Source organism: Mobula hypostoma, chromosome 5 (genome assembly GCF_963921235.1).
Source record: "Mobula hypostoma chromosome 5, sMobHyp1.1, whole genome shotgun sequence".
Classification (NCBI taxonomy): domain Eukaryota; kingdom Metazoa; phylum Chordata; class Chondrichthyes; order Myliobatiformes; family Myliobatidae; genus Mobula; species Mobula hypostoma.
Window position 1 is genome coordinate 121520503 of NC_086101.1, and position 24392 is coordinate 121544894.

Consider the following 24392-nt stretch of genomic DNA (forward strand, 5'->3'; position numbering starts at 1 on the left):
AACGGACTGTGCTTGGTTGGACCAAGTCAGGTCATTTGCGATATTGACCCCGAGGAACTTAAAGCTTTTGACCTGTTCCACCTGCGCACCACCGATGTAAATTGGATCGTGCGGTCCGCTACTCCTTCTGAAGTCAACAACCAATTCCTTCGTCTTGCTGACGTTGAGGGATAGGTTATTGTCTTCACACCATGCTACCAGGTTCTTAATTTCCTCTCTGTTCTCAAACTCATCATTACCCGAGATACGGCCTACAATTGTGGTGTCATCAGCAAACTTATATACTGAGTTTGATGGAAACTTGGCTACACAATCATGGGTGTACAGTGAGTACAGCAGGGGGCTGAGTACACAGCCTTGTGGGGCGCCGGTGCTCAGAGTGATTGTAGAGGAGAGCTTGTCCCCTATTTTTACAGCCTGGGTCCCGTCTGTGAGGAAGTTGAAGATCCAGCTGCAGATCTGAGTGCTAAGGCCCAGGTTCCGGAGCTTAGGAATCAGTTTATTTGAAATGATGGTATTAAAGGCAGAGCTGTAGTCAATGAAAAGGAGCCTTACATATGCTTGTTGCTAGGTATGGTTGTAGAATCACTTGTAGGTACATTTAGTTTTTGGTGAAATTATTGTCTTTTATAGCATCAATTCGAGTATGATGTATGTTGAGTAAACTGTAATTTTTAAAAACTATTTCTCTGAATAATTTTTTTCTTTTTTGTTATGCTGTTGTTTGGCTTGGTGGCCCAGCTTTAAAGATTGTGATCATTGGTATTGCCTCATGTCAGTGATTTAACAATTATTTTTTATATGAAAAGCACAAGAGGTTCTGCAGATGCTGGAAATCCAGAGTAATGCACAGAAGATGCCGGAAGAACTCGGCAGGTTAGGCGGAATCTATGGAAAGGGATAAACAATCTTTTTATACTTGTGTAGTATCTTAAGACCATAAGACACAGGAGCAGACCAGGCCATTCGGCCTGTCCAGTCTGCTCCACCATTCCATCATGGCTGATTTGTTATCCCTCTCAATCCCAATCTCCTGCCATATCCCTGGAACTTTTGATGCCCTTACTAGTTAAGAATCTGTGAACCTCTGCTTTAAATATGCCCAACAACTTTGCTTCCACGGCCATCTGTGGCATTGAATTTCATAGAATTATCACCCCTGGCTATCGAACTTCCTCCTCTTCCTATTCTAAAGGAATGTCCTTCTTTTCTGAGGTTGTGCCCTTTGGTCCCACACACTCTGTAGGAAACATCCTCTCCCTATCTACTCTGTCTAGGCCTTTCAATATTTGATAGGTTTCAATGCGATCTCCCCTCATTCTTTTAAACTCCAGTGAATACAGGCCCACAGCCATCAAATGCTCCTTATACATTAACCCTGTCATTCCTGGGATCGTTCTTGCGAACCTCCTCTGGACCCTCTGCAAAGCCAGTATACGATTTCCTTGATAAGCGGCCCAAAACTGCCTAGAATACTCCCAAGTGAGTATACCTTATAAAGCCTCAGCATTCCATCCTTGCTTTTGTATTCTTGTCCTCTCAGAACGAATGCTAACATTGTATTTGCCTTCCTTACCACTGTCTCAGCCTGTAAGTTAAATCCTGCACGAGGACTCCCAAGTCCCTTTGCATCTCTGATTTCTGAATTTTCTCCCCATTTAGAAAATGTCAGAAAATCCTTTCACCAAAATGCATGATCGTACACTTCCCTACACTGCATTTCATCTGCTACTTTGTTTGCCCATTCTCCTAATCTAAGTCCTTCTGCAGAGCCCTTGCTTCCTCAACTCTACCTGCCCCTCCATGTGTCTTTATATTGTCCACAATTTGGCCACAAAGCAATCAATTCCATCATCCAAATTATTGACATAGAATGTGAAAAGAAGCAGTCCCAACACCAATCCCTATGGAACACCACTAGTCACTGGGCAGCCAACCAGAAAAGTTCCCTTTATCAGTGTCCTACCCCCCTCGAGCCACAATACCCGAACTAGAAGAACAGGACTGGAATGTACGGCAGCCAACAGCAGCACCATCCGCACCTACGGCACAAGAACCATCCCCTTGCAGTTCGGTTCCAACCGCTTTACGTGGACATTTACGCTGGCCGCAGTATCACAGCCATTGTTGGGTGCGGACTTCCTCCGCGCGCACTGCCTGCTCGTGGATTTGAAGGGATGACGATTGGTCAATGCAAAGACATTCCACACTTTCTCCCTCGGTGAGGCCAGGTTACCAGCCCTGCACCTGGACTCTGTCACTTATTCCAACAATGAGTTCGCCAGAGTGTTATCGGAGTTCCCATTTATCATCACGCTGCAGTTTTCCTCAACAGCACTGCCACACAGGGACCTCCCCTTCATGCCCAGGCCCGCAGGCTACTGCCCGACAAGCTCCGCCTCGCAAAGGAGGAATTCAAGAAGATGGAGGAGATGGGGATTGTGCGGCATCCCAACAGCCTGTGGGCCTCCCCACTCCATATGGACCCCAAGTCCGCGGGAGGGTGGAGATCGCGCGGCGACTATTGGAGGCTGAATGATGCCACCACGTCCGATCGCTATCCGGTACCGCACATCTAGGACTTTATGGCCAACCTGCACGGGGTGCGCATCTTTTCAAAGATTAACCTGGTCCGAGGCTATCATCAGACCCCAGTCCACCTGGATGATGCGCCCAATTCAGCCCTCATTACCCCCTTTGGCCCATTCGAGTTCCTCAGGATGCCGTTTGGACTCAAAAACGTGGCGCAGACTTTCCAGCGCTTGATGGACGCAGTAGGGCGAGATCTGGACTTTCTGTTCATCTACCTGGATGACATACTTGTCGCCATCCGCTCCGGCCAGGAACATCTAGCACATCACCTGGAAGGGAGAGAGTTCACGGTCTTCGCAGACCACAAGCCCCTCACTTTCACGTTTGCCAAAGTGTCGGACCCGTGGTTGGCCCGCCAACAACGCCACCTGTCGTACATCTCGGAGTTTACCGCCACAATCAAGCACATCTCCAGAAAGAACAACGTGGTGGCAGACATGCTGTCACGAACCTCTGTCCAATCAGTCTCTGGGGGTGGATTATGCGGCGTTAGCTGAGGCGCAACGGCTGGGCGGTGAGTTGCCAGTGTACTGAACCGTAGTCTCAGGACTCTGCCTCGAAGACATACCCATTGGGCCCAGGTAAGAAGCTCTTTTGCGACGTGTCCACCGGGCAACCTCGGCCCATTGTCCCGACCGCTTGGAGGTGCCACGTTTTCGACGCCTTGCATGGTTTAGCCCACCCCCTTCCATCCGGGCGACCATCCGGCTGATCGCAGATAGGTTTGTGTGGCACGGCCTACACAAGCAGGTCGGGCACTGGGGAAGGACATGCACGCACTGTCAAACCTCCAAAATCCAGAGGCACGTGAGGGCCCCACTGCAACCCTTCCAGCCGACACACAGGAGGTTCGAACACGTCCATGTGGACATCGTCAGCCCCCTGCCGGTTTCGAGAGGAGCGAGATACCTGTTCACCATGATGGACAGGTTCACGAGGTGGCCGGAAGCTGTCCCACTCGCTGACACGGCCGCGGAGACATGCGCCAGAGCCCTGATTACCACCTGGGTGGCACGGTTCTGACTCCCAGCCCACGTCACTTCAGACAGGGGTGCGCACTTCACATCGGCTTTGTGGTCTGCGCTGGCACAACTCCTCGGAACCCAGCTCCACCGAACGACTGCTTACCACCCGCAGTCCAACAGCCTGGTGGAACGTTTCCACAGGCACTTGAAGTCAGCCCTGATGGCACGCCTCCGAGGGCCAGACTGGGTGGATGAACTCCCCGGGTGCTGCTTGGCATCTGCACAGCACCCAAGGAGGACCTGGCCGCATCATCGGCCGAACCGGTTTACGGTGTCCCGCTCACAGTTCCCGGTGAGTTTGTGCCAGCACCCCGTGGCCCGGAGGACACACCTGCTGGGGTCCTAACTAAACTCCGGGAGCGACTTGGAACACTTGCTCCAGTCCCGACGTCCCACCAGGGAACAACACCCTCTTTCGTGCCCAGGGACCTACAACAGAGCGAGTATGTTTTCATTCGCTGAGGTGCGCACAGACCACCCCTGCAGCGACCATACGAGGGACCTTACAAGGTGGTGCGCCATAATGGAGCAACCTACATTGTCGACATCAGAGGTCGTGAAGAGACTTTTACCATTGAGCATCTCAAACTGGCGCATCTAGACCTTGAATGCCCGGTTGCGGTACCACCCCCACGACGTCGAGGCTGGCCACCTAAAAGAACTGAAAGTGTGCAGGCTGTGGACTCTGCACCGCCGGTTCTGGGGGGGGTGGGGGAGGGTCATGTGGCGGCTTGCCAACACAGCAAGTGAACCGGCTCCAGCAGTCGTCGGCGAGCCCGCAGCCAGCGGCAACCGAGAGGACTCTGAGTGCAGGGCAGACATCAGCCCGGAAGCCGACGTCGCTTCCGCCCCGCAAAGGGCGGGGGTTGCTGGGAGCGGGTGACTTAAGCACGCACCGATTCAAACAGTAAACGGTTCAACCAGACCCTGCTCGACTCAGTGTGTTGTTTTCGCTCATCGCGTATCAGCGCGACTACAGAGGTTTGTTTTTCTGACTGGAAGTCTGTAACCAGCGGGCTGGTGCGGGGACCATTGTTGTATTGCACATACACTAAGTGGCCACTTTATTAGGCACACCTGTGCACCTGCTTGTTAATGCAAATATCTAATCAGCCAGTCATGTGGCAGCAACTGAATGCATAAAAGCATGTAGACATGGTTAAGAGATTCGGTAGTTGTTAAGACCAGTCATCAGAATGGGGACAAAATGTGATCTAAGTGACTTTGACTGTAGAATTATTTTTGGTGTTAGACGAGTTGGTTTGATCTTCGGGGATTTTCACGCACAACAGTGTCTAGAGTTTACAGAGAATAATGCGAGAAACAAAAAATCTAGTGAGTGGCAGGTCAAATGGTTCAATTTAATATCAGAGAATATATATAGGATACATCCTGGAGTTCTTACTCTTCACAGACATCCATGAAACAAGAAACCCCATAGAATGAATGATAGAAACATCAGAACCCTGAGGCCCCACTCCCAAATTAGCAGCAGCAGAAGCATCAATCTTCCCCCACCTCCCCCATGTGTGCCAGCACCCGATCCCCACCACCCCCAACATGCAAACAGTAGCAAAAGCCCCCCAAAGAGACTTTGATAAATTGTCCATCAAAAACTACAGTCTATAACCTAGCACTTCTGTACCTCAAACAGATACTCTCTCTCCATTGAGGGAGAGCGAGGTTGCTCCTGCAACAACGAGAGTGGAGACCAGCAGCTTGCTGTTCTGATGTAACAATCTTCCCTGTCACTTCTGTAAGCCCCCCGACTTGAGGACAGACGGGCTCTCATGTTCCATCAAAAGAAGTTGAGGGATCACTCGAGTGCAGGGGCATTTTTCCAACAGCAGTATACACTGCTTGCTGTCCCCTGCTGTTTCCATCTCCCATGATGCTTCAGTCGGCAAAATCAGCGAGGATTCGGATCGTCTATGGGGAAACTCCCCAAAGGCGCACATTTCCCAGGTGTTCCTGGAGATAGTGAAGCACTAGGCCACAAAGCCAGTTCGATAACCTGCAATAGTTTGAACTATAGCTCACAGACTCTGACAGAACCCCAGTCACCTTGAAAAGAAAGGAAAGACATTAGAGAAGAAGATTAAGCTGTTTTGTGGATGAACTGGAAGAAGTTGCCCGGGTCTGCAAAAACTGCCGGTGTCATCAGTGGGCAAAAGTGTCATCATCTTAATGAGAGTGATTAGAGAAGAATGGCCGGACTGGTTCAAACTGACAGGAAGGCAACAGCAACTCAAATAATCATGCGTTACGTAACAATGGTGTGCAGAAGAGCATGTCTGAATGCACAGCATGTCGAACATTGAAGTGGATGGGCTCAGCAGTAGAAGACCACACTGGGTTCCACTCCTGTAGCTAATAAAGGGGCTGCTGGGTGTATATAAATAACTTTAGAGTTGTCTGTGGTATGATAAGTAAGTTTGATGACACAGTAAGCGGAACAAGTGCTACACATGCCCTTACACTTCCTCCCTTACCACCATTCAGGGCCCCAAACAGTCCTTCCAGGTGAGGCATCACTTCACCTGTGAGTCGACTGGGGTGATATACTGCGTCCGGTGCTCCCGATGTGGCCTTTTATATATTGGTGAGACCCGACGCAGACTGGGAGACCGCTTTGCTGAACATCTACGCTCTGTCCGCCAGAGAAAGCAGGATCTCCCAGTGGCCACACATTTTAATTCCACATCCCATTCCCATTCTGACATGTCCATCCACGGCCTCCTCTACTGTAAAGATGAAGCCACACTCAGGTTGGAGGAACAACACCTTATATTCCGTCTGGGTAGCCTCCAACCTGATGGCATGAACATCGACTTCTCTAACTTCCGCTAAGGCCCCACCTCCCCCTCGTACCCCATCTGTTACTCATTTTTATGCACACATTCTTTCTCTCACTCTCCTTTTTCTCCCTCTGTCCCTCTGAATATACCTCTTGCCCATCCTCTGGGTCACCCCCCCCCCGTCTTTCTTCCCGGACCTCCTGTCCCATGATCCTCTCGTATCCCCTTTTGCCTATCACCTGTCCAGCTCTCGGCTCTATCCCTCCCCCTCCTGTCTTCTCCTATCATTTTGCATCTCCCCCTCCCCCTCCAGCTTTCAAATCCCTTACTCACTCTTCCTTCAGTTAGTCCTGACGAAGGGTCTCGGCCTGAAACGTCGACTGCGCCTCTTCCTATAGATGCTGCTTGGCCTGCTGCGTTCACCAGCAACTTTGATGTATGTTGCTTGAATTTCCAGCATCTGCAGAATTCCTGTTGTTTGATGACACATTTGATGGAGTTGTAGAGGCTGGAAAGTTTGGAGCACTTGCAGATGGAAATTAATACAGATAAATCTGAGAGAATGCATTTTAGTTTGTCTTGTACTGGCTTGACTTTATAGAAGAAAGGACAGGGGGCCTTAGAAGTATTGATATGCAGAGGCAATTTGGTGTACAAGTTCTTAGCTCTCTGAGAATGGTGAAACAGGTGGATAGAGTAGTGAAGGAGGTAGTTAACTTTATTGCCTTCGTATAGAGGGTTTTTGAGTTTAAGTGTTGGGACTTATTGTAACTGTACAAAACATTGGTTAGGATATGAGCAACACACACAAAATGCTCAGGAGCTCAGCAGGTCAGACAACATCTAAGGAGGGAAATAAACAATTAGTGTTTAAGGCTGAAACCCTTCATTATGACCAGAAAGGGAAAAATAAGAAGGTGAGGAGAGGCGTATTAACTGGTAGGTGAAGAGGAAGGTTGGTGGTTGGGGGAAGGGGATGGGGGAAACAATGTAAGGAGGTGATGGGTGAGAGCATTAAAGAAGAAGGAATCTTAATAGGAGAGGAACCTAATAGTAGACCATGAAATAATGATAAGGAGTTGGGGAACTGGAGAAAAGTGATGTGCAGGTAATGAGGGTGGGGAGGGGAAGAGAAGGTGTCAGAGAGCAACCAGAATGAGAGGAAACAAAGGGAGTGGGATGTTGGAAACAGAGGGGAGTGGTTACCAGAAGATGGAGAAATTGATGTCCGTGCCATCAGTTTGGAGGCTATCAAAGGCAGGATATGAGATGTTGCTCTCTCGACCTGCAGTCGGCTTCATTGTACAGTTGAGGTGGCTATGGGCAGGCATGTGCAGTTCTGGTTACCAGGCTATAGAAAATATATGGTAGCACGGCAGGATTGGTGGGGGGGGGAGTGCAGAAGAGTCTCTAGGTTGTTGACTGGAATGCACAGCCATGCTGATGGCTGAGGAGTTGCCTTCTGGAGGTTTATAATGGAATATTTCAATTTCTCAACTTTTTAGATAGTTAATAATATTCTTACTGGACTCCAATAGGAACAGTACTGCCCCATTTTTAAAGAATATAGCAGGGCACATAATTGCAATGTCGGCTGGAGATTATTTTGGAAATAATGACCTCTTTAAGTTGCAAGCTGGTTACAGAAGATTCAATATTGTTTAATGTCTTTTCCAGAACCCAATTGTAAAGGGATAAGAATGGTCTCTAAGTTAGGTTCCTGAACAGGATAAAGGCCAATTTCAATATTTTTACACAGGACTTGGCAAAGTAGATTGGGAACAGTTAATTGCAGGATGTTGTTTAAGGGAAGTAATGAGTTTATGACCTCTATTTATGGTGGGAAATGAGGACGATAAATACAAGTAAATTTGTCAAGGAATATCAAGGATTGGATAAAGGGAACATAAAGGAAGCAATGTGGGGCACAAATCATTAGCACCACAAAAGTGACTAGGGTGGTAACTAGGGTAGCCATGGGCACCCGTATGGGTCCTAGCTATGCCTGCCTTTTTGTTGGCTTTGTGGAACAATCTATGTTCCAAACCTATTCTGATATCTGTCCCCCACTTTTCCTTCGCGACATCGACGACTGCATTGGCACTACTTCCTGCACGCATGCTGAGCTCGTTGACTTCCTTAACTTTGCCTCCAACTTTCACCCTGCCCTTAAGTTTACCTGGTCCATTTCCGACACCTCTCTCCCCTTTCTAGATCTTTCTGTCTCTCTCTCTGGAGACGGCTTATCTACTGATGTCTACTGTCTACTGATGTCTACTATAAGCCTACTGACTCTCACAGCTATCTGGACTATTCCTCTTCTCACCCTGTCTCTTGCAAAAATGCCACCCCCTTCTCACAATTCCTCCGTCTCCGCCGCATCTGCTCTCAGGATGAGGCTTTTCATTCCAGGATGGAGGAGATGTCCTCCTTTTTTAAAGAAAGGGGCTTCCCTTCCTCCACCATCAACTCTGCTCTCAAACGTATCTCTCCCATTTCAAACACGTCTGCTCTCACCCCATCCTCCCGCCACCCCACTAGGAATAGGGTTCCCCCTGTCCTCACCTACCAGCCTCCAGGTCCAACATATAATTCTCCATATACTCCCCACCACCACTACCCTCCTCCGGTTGGCGGAACTGGTTCTCACACTTAATAACTTCTCTTTTGGCTCTTCCCACTTTCTTCAGACTAAGGGTGTAGCTATGGAAACTCACATGGGACCCAGCTACGCCCGCCTCTTCGTTGGTTATGTGGAACAGTTTGTGCTCCAAACCAATTCTGGTACTGCTCCCCAACTTTTCCTTCAGTACATTGATGACTACATTGGTGCTGCTTCCTGCACCCATGTTGAGCTCGTCAATTTTATCGACTTTACTTCAAACTTCCACCCAGCCCTCAAATTCACTTACTCTATCTCGGACACTTCTCTCCCCTTTCTCAATCTCTCGGTCTCCATCTCTGGAGACAGACTGTCCACTGACATCTTCTACAAGCCCACTGACTCTCATAACTATCTCGGCTATACCTCTTCCCACCCCACCACATGCAAAAATGCCATTCCCTATTCCCAGCTCCTCCGTCTCCGCTGCATCTGTTCCGAGGATGAGGCTTTCCATTCCAGGACATCTCAAATGTCCTCTTTCTTTAAGGATCGTGGTTTCCCTTCTACCGTCATCAATGATGCCCTCACCCGTATCTCCTTCATTTCCCGCACTTCGGCCCTCACCCCATCCTCCCGCCACCACAACAGGGACAGAGTTCCCCTTGTCCTTACCTACCACCCCACCAGCCTCCGGATCCAGCACATTATCCTCCGCAAATTCCGCCACCTTCAACAGGACCCTACCACTAAGCACGTCTTTCCCTCTCCGCTTTCCGCAGGGATTGGTCCCTCTGCGACTCCCTTATCCGCACGCCCATCTCCACTGATCTCCCACCCGGCACTTATCCTTGTAAGCATAAGTGCTACACCTGTCCCTACACCTCATCTCTTGCAACCATTCAGGGCCCCAAACAGTCCTTCCGGGTGAGACAACACTTCACTTGTGAGTCTGTTGGGGTCATCCATTGCATCCGGTGCTCCCGGTACGGCCTCCTCTACATACATGAAACCCGACGCAGATTGGGGGACCGCTTCGTCGAGCACCTCCACTCCATCCGCCACAACAGACAGGGTCTCCTGGTAGCCACCCATTTCAACTCTGCCTCCCATTCCCATTCAGATATGTCCATACATGGCCTCTTCTACTGCGATGATGAGGCTAAACTCAGGTTGGAGGAGCAACACCTCATATACCGTCTCGGTAGTCTCCAACCCCTTGGTATGAACATAGAATTCTCCAACTTCTGGTAATTCCCTCCCCCTCCCTTCCTCTGTCCCGATTTCACTCTACCCCCTCCTCCAGCTCCCTCATGGTTCCGCCTCATTCTTCTACTACTCATTGTTTTCAGGGCTATGAGGTCAGTGCTTCCCCTCCCTCACCCCTTTGTCTTTCAGATTACTGGTCTTTCAACTGAAGCTACAAGCATTCTTCAAATCCTTCCCCATCTTTCATTCTTCAGTCCTGACGAAGGGTTCCGGCCCAAAACGTCGACTCATCGTTTCTAACTGATGCTGCCCAACCTGCTGAGTTCATCCAGCGTACTGAAAGTGTTCCTTCCTCATATAATTCTCCGTAACTTCTGCCACCAAAAACGGGATCCCACCACTAAGCACATCTTCCCTCCCCCCCCCCACCGCTTTCCGCAGGGACCGCTCCCTACACGACTCCCTTGTCCATTTGTCCCCCTATCCCTCCCCACCGTTCTCCCTCCTGGCACTTATCCTTGTAAGCAGAACAAGTGCTACACATGCCCTTACACTTCCTCCCTCACTACCATTCAGGGCCCCAGACAGTCCTTCCAGGTGAGGCGACACTTCATCTGTGAGTCGACTGGAGTGATATACTGCGTCCGGTGCTCCCGATGTGGCCTTCTATATATTGGTGAGACCCGACGCAGACTGGGAGGTAGTTTTGCTGAACACCTCGCTCTGTCCGCCAGAGAAAGCAGGATCTCCCAGTGGCCACACAATTTAATTCCACGTCCCATTCCCATTCTGATATGTCTATCCACGGCCTCCTCTACTGTAAAGATGAAGCCACACTCAGGTTGGAAGAACAACACCTTATATTCCGTCTGGGTAGCCTCCAACCTGATGGCGTGAACATTGACTTCTCTAACTTCCACTAATGCCCCACCTCCCCTCGTACCCCATCCGCTATTCATTTATATACACACATTTTTTCTCTCTCTCCTTTTTCTCCCTCTGTCCCTCTCACTATACCCCTCGCCCATCCTCTGGATTTCCCCCCCTCCCCCTTTTCTTTCTCCCTAGGCTCCTGTCCCATGATCCTCTCATATCCCTTTTGCTAATCAACTGTCCAGCTCTTGGCTCCATCCCTCCCCCTCCTGTCTTCACCTATCGTTTCAAATCTCCCCCTCCTTCTCCCACTTTCAAATCTCTAACTAGTTCTTCTTTCAGCTAGCCCTGACGAGGGGTCTTGGCCTGAAACGTCGATTGTACCTCTTCCTATAGATGCTGCCTGGCCTGCTGCGTTCACGGGCAACTTTTATGTGTGTTGCTAGGGTGGTAAAGGTGGCTCTTCTTAGTCGGGATTGAGCTTGAGAGTCAGGAAATTATGTTGCAGCTTTATAACGCTATACTTTGGTCAGATCTTAAATACCTGTTCATTTCTGGTCATCTGATTATAGAAATAATGTGGAGGCTTTGGAGAGGGTATAGAAAAGATCTATCAGGATGTTGCCTGCAATTAGAGGTCATGTGCTATAAAGAGAGATTGAACAAACCTGGGTTGTTTTCTCTGGTGCAGTGAAGGCTGAGTGGTGGCATGGTAACGTAGTGGTTAGCACAATGCTTTACAGTACCTGTGACCTGGGTTCAATTCCCACTGCTGTCTGTAAGGGGTTTGTACGTTCTCCCCATGACTATGTGGGTTTCCTCTGGCTGCTTCAGTTTTCTCCCACAGTCCAAAGACGTACCAGTTGGTAGGTTAATTGGTCATTGTACATTGTCCCGTGATTAGGCTAGGGTTAAATTGTGGGTGCTCGACAGCATGGCTCGAAGGGCCTATTCCGCGCTGTATCTCAATAAATAAAGAAAAAAGGCCCAATAGAGGTTTATAAATTTATGGGAGGCATAGCCAGAGTAGACGGCCGGTATCTTTTTCCCAGAGCCAAATATCTACTACCAGAGGACATGCATGTACACTACTGAAATGGTAATGGAGGCAAATATGAGAGAGGTGTTTAAGAGTTTCTTGGATAGGCACATGAATTTGTGGAGAATGGAGGAATATAGTCATTGAATAAGCAGGAGGAGTTAGTTTATTTGGGTTTTTAATGACTAGCTTAATTAGTCTTGCACAACACTGTGGGCCAAAGGTCCTGTGCTGTGCTGATCTGTGTGCAGTTGGCAGGTTCGAGAACTCACAGAAAATGGGCTTTTAGGAGCATAGAAGGTATAGGAGGGTACTTGGAAATTGGCATGGCAAGAGTGGACAAACAGTATCACTGCCAGATAAACTTGAGGAAAACAGTAAACTTTTTATAAATATTAAGGGAAAGAAGATGTCTCATTGGGGATTAAAGGGGCAATTTGTGTATGGAGACAAAGGACATTGGTGAGATTTTAAATGAATACTACTTGTTGGTACAGGTCCACAATCCCTTATCTGAAATCCTTGGGGCAAGTTGCATTTCGGAATTCAGAATTTTTTGGATTTCAGACCCCCCCCCCATACCAAAAAACAAGTATACTCAAGTCCCTTATTTAACCTGTCTTAGTCCAGTGGACTTTAGGACCCAGCGGTGCACCAAACCTACGCACATCCTCCTGTATGGGAATAATAGGGAATAATGAAAAGAAGAAATTTTATTTCCAACAAAAATATTCAATAAAACATAAAAATATACAGCTTCACACGAACCAAATCAAACACATGGTAAATGACTTATTGGAATAAATGTAGAACGTCACTGTCACTATAAAACTTCAGTAACTTGTCTTTCTGTTTATTTAAATCATATACAGTGGTAGTTCCGACACTATTTTCTTCAGTAAGACGCTGCACAGACACACCACGATCAAGCTTCTGTAATAACTCCACTTTCTGCATTAATGATAGAGAAGATTCCTTCTTTTTCTCATTGTTACTCATAGGGGTATCTGCAGCTCTTCTTGACATTTTCACAGTGAAATTAAACACAAAGTCAACATTGAACACAAAATATCAGTGAACAGCAAATGCACGTGTAACCAGTACGAGCGCTGAGCCACAACTGACGTCTGGCAGCCTCTGCTAGTGCTGCCACATCACACCTGAGTGACGTCAGCTGTTGGCAAAAAAACTTCAGTTTTCGGAGCTTTTTGGATTTCAGAATTTCGGATAAAGGAATGTGCGCCTGTATTAAAGATATTGCTATTAATTTACTATGAACTTATGTAGCGTGATCCAGTGAAAAATATTTGTTTGCATCTCTTATTGAGAGTACATTGACATTGTAAAAGAAAACAATGCAGAATATAATGAGGCAGCAACAGAGAATGTACAGTTTAGGTAAACAAAGTGCAATGGTGAATATGGAGGTGGTGAAATTTCGGAATAACATCAGTAAAAAGGAGGTATTAGAGGTGTTAGAATGCCTACAGATGGATAAATCCCCAAGGCTTGATAAGGTATGTCCCAGGCCACTGTGGAAAGAAATTGCTAGGGTGCTGATACATTTTTGAGTCTTCGCTTACTCTTTTTATTCAATACAGTTAGCAGGAATAACCTAGGTAATTATATGCCCAAGATTCTAATGTAAACAATAGGGAAAATTGGGGGGAAAAACTGAGAACCTGGATTAATGTACACTTGGAAAGTCAGTGACTAATCAAAGACAGCATATATAACTTTGTTAGAAAGTGGCCAATTTGTTTATGCTTCAAAAAAATTCAATCAATGTGTATTACTGAAGGTAGTGCATTTGATGGAAGACAAAATTGCAGATGCTGGAATGTGAATCAAAAAGCGAAAATGCTGGAAATACTCAGTCAAGCAGCACTCATGGGAAGACCTGTTTAAATTGAAGATGAATTTCATTTTTATGATATGCTTATAAAACTTGTTCAATGAACTCCCCTTTTAAGACAATAGTAATTATTTTGAAGTCTGTATCAGATCTAGCAACTGGTTATTTTCAATTCTATAGTCATAATAATTTATGTTGCAATATGTCTGTTCTGGAAAGGATCAGAAAATCTTTTCTGTTTATTATTGATGATTAATATCTTTGTTTTGATTTGTCCTCCTGGGAATTACATTAAAGAAAATGTGTAAACTGAATCTTCCCCAATGTTAAGTGGAAGAACTGGAAGAAATATTTGAGCTTTCAGCACATTCTGTGCTTTATGGAAGCATGTTTTTCTTATGCATGTTCTATTGCCCTGCTTCATATGCCCAACTCTGAGGGTCACTGTTGTTGAAGGAAATACTTTGAGAGGAATTGTATTGTGTAATTATATTCATTTAAATCAATTCAGTTAATGTTTTACTTCCCTAGCGTTCAGCATTTGAAAGTCATGTTGCTAAGTTGCGATCTCAACTGGAAAAAGGGGAGGCAATGCGGCAGACCCTGGAATACGACTTAGCTGTAGCCAAGAAGGAAGCCAGTGTGGTACGATCTACTTCTGAAGACAGAATAGAAGCTATACACAAAATACATGCACAATTGAAAGGTACAATTATGTTTCCAAATAATAATTCTACAGGGAAGTAATCAATTTAATTACCATCCATTAATTTGAGATACCTACTGTACAAACTTTGCAAGTTTCCTAAGTTATTTTTAAAAATAGTTAAAAATTATATCATCTATACAATTGGACACTGTTTAAATGTGACTACATTAAAAAAGCGGACTTGTGGGATTTTTGGAATGCAAAAAGGAAAACATTATTTTGGAAGCAGATGTGTCAGATCAGTGAAACATATTAGAAAGTTCAGCACCTAGTGAAAATGAAGAACAGCAAGAAATATTAGTGCTAAGAGAAGATGGTAAGGTTGAAAGCTGATAAATCCGAAGGGTTTGCATCCTAGAGTTTTGAAGTAGAGGTTTTAGAGGGACTGGTTGCTCTGCTTGTCACCTTCAATGGTTTCATGAGTTCTGGAATTGTTTTCAGTAGATGAGAAAATAGTTAATGTGACCCAGCTAAACAGGAAAGCAGAAAGTGATAAAATAGGAAATGACCCGGCTGTCAACTTAATGGTGGTAGTAGGGGCCATGCTTGGGATCTGTATTGAGTGATGTAATAATAGAATGCCTTTAAAAGATTAATAGGATTGAGCAGAGTCAATGTGGATTTATAAAAGGGAAATCAGATTTAACTAATCTATTAATTCTTTTCAGAAAGTTAGTATAGATTAGGGGAGCTGGTAATTGTTATAGATTTCTAGAAGTATTCCAACTTCCCTAATGGGACTTTGGGAAACAAAATTAAAGCACGTATAATTGATGTGGATTGAGAGTTGGTTATCAGACAGAAAATGTGGTAAGCATTGTATCCTTTCTTGGCTTGGGGGCTGTGATTAGTGGATATTACAGAGATCAATGCTTGTAGCTCCAGCTATTTATCATTTAATTCAAAGAATGTTGTGGAAAGGATCAAATAACATATTTCCTAGTTTGCTGGAATTGAGAATAGAATGGAAGAAGCTTTGAAGGGATATGGACACATTGAATGGTGGGGGGGGGGGCGGTTTGTTGGGGAAACATAGCAGTTGGAAAATAACCTGGAACAGTGTGAACACTACTGAAAAGCATTGTCTATTTCATGTTCATAGGCACTTGGAGCAGAAACAGGCCCTTAGCCTGTGGATTCTCACTGACTATTGAACACCCATTTAATCTCATCTTATTTCTCTTTCCCACATTTGCATCAACTTCCACCTACTCCAATTTATACCACTTGCCTGGGAGAGCAAATGTTCCATTGTTCATGAAAGGCTCTAAGAATAAGCTGGGAAATTAGTGGCTAGTGAGCCTAGTGTCAGTAGTGCGTAAATTGTTGGAAAGTATTCTAACAGACAGAGCAAATAAGTAACAAATTGCTGGAGGAACTCAGCAGATCAGGCAGCATCTATGAAAATGAATAAAGTTGATGTTTCGGTCCGACGCCCTTCTTCAGGACTGACAAGGAAGGGGAAATTCCCAGATTAAAAAGGTAGTGGAAGGGGAGGGAGGTTAGCTGAAAGCTGATAGGTGAAGCCAGATGAATGGGAAAGGTCAGGGGATGGAGAAGAAGGAATCTGATCGGAATGGAAAGTGGACCACAGAAGAAAGGGAAGGAGAAGGGGACCCAGGGGAGAAGGGGACCCAGGGGAGAAGAGGTAAAGGTCAGAGTGGGTATAGGGAACGGGGGAGGAGGGACTTTTTTTTTTAAACTGGAAGGAGAGATCAATATTCATGCCATCAGTTTAGAGGCTACCCAGACGGAATATAAGGTGCTGCTCCTCCACTCTGAGGGTGGCCTCGGCATAAGAGGAGGCTATGAACTGACACGTTGGAACGGGAATGGAAATTAAAATATTTGGCCACTGCTCGTGTTCTGCTTGTGGTGGAAGGAGTGGAGGTGCTCGACGAAGCAGTTCGTCAATTTACGATGAGTCTCACCGATACAGAGGAGGCCACATCGGGAGCACTGGGCATAATAGACGACCCCAACAAATTGCTTCACCTGGAAGGACTGTTTGGAGCCCTGAATAGAGATGAGGGAGGAGGTGTATGGGCAGGTGTAGCACAGGTGCAGTATGCAGGGATAAGCGCCGGGAGGAAAGAATGGACAAGGGAATTACTGAGGGAGTGATCCCTGTGGAAAGTGGAGAGAGGTGGTAAATAAAGACAAGTTTAGTGGTAGGATTCCTTTGGAGATTGTAGAAGTTGCAGAGGATAATGTATTGGGTGCGGGGGCTGATGGGTGGTGGGTAAGAATAAGAAGAACCCTATCTTTGAAGGAAGCGGGAAGATGAGATGAATACACATGCTTGGGAAATGGAGGAGGTGCGGGTGAGACCAGTTTCAATAGTGGAGGGAAGGAAAACCCGTTCTTTGAAGAAAGTGGACACCTCTGATGTCCTGGAATGGAAAGCCGCATCCTGGGAACAGATGCGGCGGAGGTGAAGAACTTGAGACAAGGGAATAGCATTTTTACAATAGATGTAAGTATTTGGGTTGATAGAGCCTGATTAAACATAGTCTACGTAGCTTCCTGAATGATAGGTGGTGTCTAATCAATCTTAAGAGTTTTTCAAGGAAGATTGATGAAAGAAAGGCAGTGGATGTTGTTTATATAACTTTAACCCAGAGGATGAAGTGTCCTAAAGGCAGGATGACACAACCGTGGCTGAATCATTAGAAAGAGGTGACATCGGGTCAAAAGGTGTTGAATTATTGTGGGTAAAACTAAGCTGCAAGAGTATAAAAACTCTGAAGAGATTGTATACAGACTCCCAAATATTAGTAAGGATATGGTCTACAAATTACAATGGGAGATAGAAAATGCATGCCAAAAGGGCAATGTTACAATTGTCATGGGGGATTTCAATATATACGTAGATAGGCTGGTGCTGCATTCCAAGAGGTGGAATGTCTAGAATGCCTACAAGATGGCTTCTTCTTAAAGCAGCTCGTGGTTGAGCCCACTAGGGGATCAGCTCTTCTGGATTGGGTGTTATGTAATGAACTGGAATTGATTAGAGAGCTGAGGATAAAAGAGCCCTTGAGGGAAAGATCATAATATGATCAAATTTACACTGAGATTTGAGAAGGAGAAGCTGAAGTCAGATGCATCAGTATTACAGCAGAGTAAAGGGAATTATAGAGGCACGAGAGAGGGGTTGGCCAGTATTGATTGGGGGAAAAAACACTGGCAGGGATAATGGCAGAGTAGCAATGGCTGGAATTTCTGGAAGCAATTCAGAAGGCACGGGATATATACATGCAAAGAGGAATAATATTGTAAAGGAAAGATGACACAACCATGGCTAACAAGAGAAGTCAAAGCCTACATAAAAGCCAAAGAGGGCATATAATAGAGCAAAAATTAGTAGGAAGTTAGAGGATTGGGCAGCGTTTAAATACCAACAGAAGGCAACTTAATAAAAAAAAAAGTCTTTAAGAAGGTAAATTTGGAATACAAAAGTTTTTTTCAGATGCGTGAAGTGTAAAGGATCGCTGGAAAATGATGCTGGGGAGGTTTTAAAAGGGGACAAAGAGAAGGTGGATGAACTGAATATGTATTTTGCATCAGACTTCATGGTGGAAGACACTATTAGTAAGCCAGAAGTTTGAAAGTGTCAGGGGTCAGAAGTTGCCATTACTAGGGAGAAGGTTTGTGGGAAACTGAAAGGTCTGAGGTAGATAAGTCACTTGGATCAGATGGTGTACACCCCAGGGTTCTGAAAGTGGTGGCTGAAGAGATTGCGGAGGCACTAGTAATGATCTTTTAAGAATTACTGGATTCTGGAATGGCTCTCGAAGACTAAAGAATTGCAAATGTCATTCCAATCTTTGAGGAGAGAGGCAGAAGAAAGGAAATATAGGCCAGTTAGTGTGACCCAGTGGTTGGGAAGGTGTTGGAGTTGATTGCTAAGGATGTGGTGTTGGGGTACATAGAGGCACATAATAAAATAGGCTATAGTCAGCATGGTTTCCTCAAGTGAAAATTTTGCCTGACAAACCTGTTGGAATTCTTTGAGGAAATAACAAGCAGGATAGGCAAAGCAGAATTGGTGAATGTTGTGTACTTGGATTTTCAGAATGCCTTTGACAAGGCAATTATCTGCAGCTTAATGTGAAAAAGACTAAAGAGCTGGTGGGTAGACCTGAGGAGGGCTAAGGCACCGGTGACCCCTGTTTCCATCCAGGGGGTCAGTGTGGACATGGTGGTGGATTACAAATACCTGGGGATACGACAATAAACTGGACTGGTCAAAGAACACTGAGGCTATCTACAAGAAGGGTCAGAGCTGTCTCTATTTCCTGAGGTCCTTTAACATCTGTCGGACGATGCTGAGGATGTTCTACGAGTCTGTGGTGGCCAGTGCTATCGTGTTTGCTGTTGTGTGCTGGGGCAGCAGACATCAACAGAATCAACAAACTCATTTGTAAGGCAAGTGATGTTGTGGGGATGGAACTGGATTCTCTGACGGTGGTGTGTGAAAAGAGGATGCTGTCCAAGTTGCATGCCATCTTGGACAATGTCTCCCATCCACTACATAATGGACTGGTTGGGCACAGGAGTACATTCAGCCAGAGACTCATTCCACCAAGATGCAACACTGAGCGTCATAGGAAGTCATTCCTGCCTGTGGCCATCAAACTTTACAACTCCTCCCTTGGAGGATCAGACACCCTGAGCCAATAGGCTGGTCCTGGACTTATCTCCTGGCATAATTTACATATTACTATTTAATTATTTGTTTTATTACTATTTAATTATTTATGGTGCAACTGTAATGAAAACCAATTTCCCTGGGGATCAATAAAGTATGACTATGGCTATGACAAGGCACCATGCATGAGGCTGCTTAACAAGTTAAGAGCCTATGTTGTTACAGGAAAGATTCTAACATGGATTAAGCATTGGCTGATTTAGAAGAAGCACAGAGTGGGAATAAAGGGGGCCTTTTCTGGTTGGCTGCTGGTGTTCCACAGGGGTCTGTATTGGTACTGCTTTTCAAGGTATATGTCAGTGATTTGGATGACGGAATTGATGGCTTTGTGGCCAAGTTTGCAAATGCTATGAAGATGAGTGGATGGGCAGGTAGTTTTGAGGAAGTAGGGAGGCTACAGAAGACTTGGACAGATTAGGAGAATGGGCAAAGAAATGGACGAAGTGTCGGGAGCTGTATGGTCATACACTTTGGTAGAAGAAATGAAAGAGTAGAATGTTTTCTAAGTGGAGAGAAAATTCAAAGTTCTGAGGTGTATCTGAGGACTTGGGAGTGCTCATGCAGAATTCCCTGAAGATTAATTTGCAGGTTGAGTCTGTGGTGAGGAAGGCAAATGCGATGCTAGCATTCATTTCAAGAGGACTAGAATATAAAAGCAAGGATGTAATGTTGAGACTTTATAAAACATTGGTGAGCCTCATTTGGAGTATTGTGAGCAGTTTTGGGCCCCTTATCTTTGAAAAGATGAAACTGGAGAGTGTCCGAAGGAGGTTCATAAAAATAATTCCAGGACTGAAGAACATTTGTCGGCTCTGGGTGTGTATTCACTGGAATTCAGAAGTATGAGGGGTGACTTCATTGAAACCTAACGAATGGTGATAGGCTTTGATAGAGTGGACATGGAGAGATTGTATCCTATGGTGGTAGAGTCTAATACCAGAGGATACAGCCTCAGATAAGAGGGTGTCCTTTTAGAATGGAGATGAGATTTTTTTTTATATAGCAACCGAGTGATGAAACTTTGAAATTCATTGCACAGGCTGTGGAGGTCAAGTCATTGGGTGTACGTAAGGCAGAGTTGATAGATTGTTGATTAGTGAGGGCACAAAGGGATGCGGAGAGAAGGCAGGAGATTGGGACTGAGAGGGAAATGGATCAGACAAGATGAAATGGTGGAGAGACTCGATGGGCCAGATAGCCTCATTCTGCTCCTATATGTTAAATTCATTTGGTCTAATTCACACCGCTAGGTTCAGGAAGAGTTGGTATTCCTCAACTCTCAAGCTCTTAGAACCTGGAGGATACCTTCACTGAACTTCACTTGCCTGATCACTGAACTGTTCCTACAACCTATGGACTCACTTTCAAGGACTCTTCATCTCATGCTCTCAATAGTTATTACTTATTTATTTATAGTTATGATTTTTTTTTTCTTATAGTATTTGCACAGTTGGTTGTCTTTTGCACACTGGTTGTCCACCCCGTAGTGTGGCCTTTCTCTGATTCTATTATGATTATTGGTTTTTACCGATTATGACCCCAAGGAAATGAATCTCAGGATTGTATATGGTGACATACATATATGTACTTGATAATAAATTTATTTTGAACCTTGAACTTTTGAACTAAATCTTTTAGTGATGTCCCAATTGGAGAGAATACAAAGCTGTATCTCCTGTCAGGGAACAAGATGGGGCAGGTAATAGAAATGTGTGTAGGGGACACTTTGGATCTAATCATAATCAGAATCAGTTTTAACATCACTGGCATGTGTCATGAAATTTATTAACTTTGTGGCAACAGTACAATGCAATACATGATAATCTATCTCATCAAGACTGAGTATACCATTTAAACAATCAGTCTAGGTTCAAAAAAGTATGTGAACCTCTGGGGTAATGCTTTCTACTAACGGTATTTGGAGTCAGGTGTTCCAATCAATGAGATGAGATTGGAAGTGTGGGCATTGTAGAGATCCCCTGCCCTTTTTTTCACAAAAAAAGCACACTAGGTCAGCTTACTGACAGAGCCAGTTCTTCTCAAGAAAGATCTGTTTATGTGCACCATACCTCAATCAAAGAATTTTAGAAGAAGAATTGTAGAGTTGCATGAAGCTGGAAAAGGCTGCAAAAGCATTTTTAAAGACCTGAGTGTTCATCATTCCACAGTAAGAGAAATTGCCTACAAATGGAGGAAATTCAGTACTGTTGCTACTCTTCCTAGGAGTGGGTGCCCTGCAAAAATTACACCAAAGAGCATGACATGCAATGTTGAAGGAGGTGAAAAAGAACCCATGGGTAACAGCAAAAGACCTTCTGGGACAATATTCTGTGGACAGATGAGACAAAAGTAGAACCTTTTAGGCAGAAATGCACACTGCTGTGTTTGGAGGAAAAAGGGCACTGCACACCAACACAGTAAACCCTCATCCCAACTGTGAAGGATGGTGGAAGGATCATCACGGTTTGGGGCTGCTTTGCTGCCTCCGGGCCTTAACAGCTTGCAATCATTGAGGGAACAATGAATTCAAAACTGTCTCAAGACATTTTACAGAAGAATGTGTTTACACCTGAAGCTTAACAGAAGTTGGATGATGCAGTAAGACAATGATCAAAAGCACAAGGGTAAATCACAACAGAATGGCTTAAAAAGAAGAAAATTTATGGTTTGGAATGGCCAAATCAGAGTCCCGACCTTAACCCAGTTGAGATGCTGTTGCATGACCTGAAGAGGGCTGTTCATGTAAGGTATTCCAGAAGTATTGATGAACTGAAACAGTTTTATATGGAGGAATGGTCTAAGATTCTTCCTCACCATTGTGCAAGTCTGATTAGCAACTACAAGAAAATTTGGTTTAGGATTTTCCAGCCTGATCTGTGAATGATTAAACATGTGTTCAATAAGGACATGAAAAATACAATTGTTTGTGCATTATGAGTTGAGGCAGATTGTGTTTGTCTATTATTGTGACTTAGATGGCAATCAGATCACGTTTTATGAGTAATTAATGCAGAAAACCAGGTAATTGCAAAGAGTTCACAAACTTTTTCTTGCAACTGTGTGTGTGTGTGTGTATATATATATTTATAGATGTAGCATGGAGAGCACCTGACTGATGGTGGGGGTGTGGGGTTCTGGATAAGATTGAAGTAAGTTGTAAGAAAGTTGTAAAATTAGTGAGCTCCATCCTGGGTACTAGCCTCTGTAGTATCTAAAACATCTTCAAGGAGTGGTGCCTCAGGAAGGCGGTATCCATTATTAAGGGCCCACACCACCCAGGACATGACCTCTTCTCATTGTTATCATCAGGAAGAGGGTACAGAAGCCTGAACAGCTTCTTCCCCTCTGCCGTCCAATTTCTGAATGGACATTGAACCCATGAACACTACCTCACTTCTTGTTATTTCTGTCATTTTGCACTACTCATTTTAACTTAATTATGTATTAGACATTTATACTGTAATTCAGTTTTTATCTATATTTATCATGTATTGCTGCCACAAAATTAACAAATTTCATGACATATGCCTGTGATATTAAATCTGATTCTGATTTTGACATTACTTCACTGAAGTCATTGCTTTAGAAATAGGCAATTCATTGCTGTTTGATACCCGTGAACTGTGCAGCAATTGTAAGGATTAATTATGAAATGAGAGCAATTTGTATTTGAATACCTATGAACAAACAGAACTTAACCATTCCTTTGTAGTCAAGCTGGGGTATCATTATTTTCCTGCTTCATCATTAGATTATGGAATGACATTGCTAGGATAGATTTGCATGATGATAATGGCATGATAATGGCTAATGTAACCCCACTTTTTAAAAAAGGAGGGAGAGAGAAACCGGGGAATTATAGGCCGGTTAGCCTAACGTCGGTGGTGGGGAAACTGCTGGAGTCAGTTATCAAGGATGTGATAACAGCACATTTGGAAAGCGGTGAAATGATCGGACAAAGTCAGCATGGATTTGTGAAAGGAAAATCATGTCTGACGAATCTCATAGAATTTTTTGAGGATGTAACTAGTAGAGTGGATAGGGGAGAACCAGTGGATGTGGTATATTTGGATTTTCAAAAGGCTTTTGACAAGGTCCCACACAGGAGATTAGTGTGCAAACTTAAAGCACACGGTATTGGGGGTAAGGTATTGGTGTGGGTGGAGAATTGGGTAGCAGACAGGAAGCAAAGAGTGGGAATAAACGGGACCTTTTCAGAATGGCAGGCGGTGACTAGTGGGGTACCGCAAGGCTCAGTGCTGGGACCCCAGTTGTTTACAATATATATTAATGACTTGGATGAGGGAATTAAATGCAGCATCTCCAAGTTTGCGGATGACACGAAGCTGGGTGGCAGTGTTAGCAGTGAGGAGGATGCTAAGAGGATGCAGGGTGACTTGGATAGGTTGGGTGAGTGGGCAAACTCATGGCAGATGCAATTTAATGTGGATAAATGTGAAGTTATCCACTTTGGTGGCAAAAATAGGAAAACAGATTATTATCTGAATGGTGGCCGATTAGGAAAAGGGGAGGTGCAACGAGACCTGGGTGTCCTTATACACCAGTCATTGAAAGTGGGCATGCAGGTACAGCAGGCGGTGAAAAAGGCGAACGGTATGCTGGCATTTATAGCGAGAGGATTCGAGTACAGGAGCAGGGAGGTACTACTGCAGTTGTACAAGGCCTTGGTGAGACCACACCTGGAGTATTGTGTGCAGTTTTGGTCCCCTAATCTGAGGAAAGACATCTTTGCCATAGAGGGAGTACAAAGAAGGTTCACCAGATTGATTCCTGGGATGGCAGGTCTTTCATATGAAGAAAGACTGGATGAACTGGGCTTGTACTCGTTGGAATTTAGAAGATTGAGGGGGGATCTGATTGAAACGTATAAGATCCTAAAGGGATTGGACAGGCTAGATGCGGGAAGATTGTTCCCGATGTTGGGGAGGTCCAGAACGAGGGGTCACAGTTTGAGGATA

At 45.0% G+C, this 24392-nt stretch overlaps 1 protein-coding gene across 3 annotated transcripts in view; it reads left to right on the forward strand.

The window, feature by feature from the left end:
- LOC134346982 (coiled-coil domain-containing protein 171-like) overlaps positions 1-24392 on the forward strand; it is a 474163-nt gene that overhangs the window by 5855 nt on the left and 443916 nt on the right. For all 3 annotated transcript variants that reach the window (XM_063048911.1, XM_063048912.1, XM_063048913.1), the window contains exon 4: positions 14525-14699. In XM_063048911.1, coding sequence (XP_062904981.1) covers positions 14525-14699 — 175 coding nt within the window. The remainder of the gene's footprint in view (positions 1-14524; positions 14700-24392) is intronic.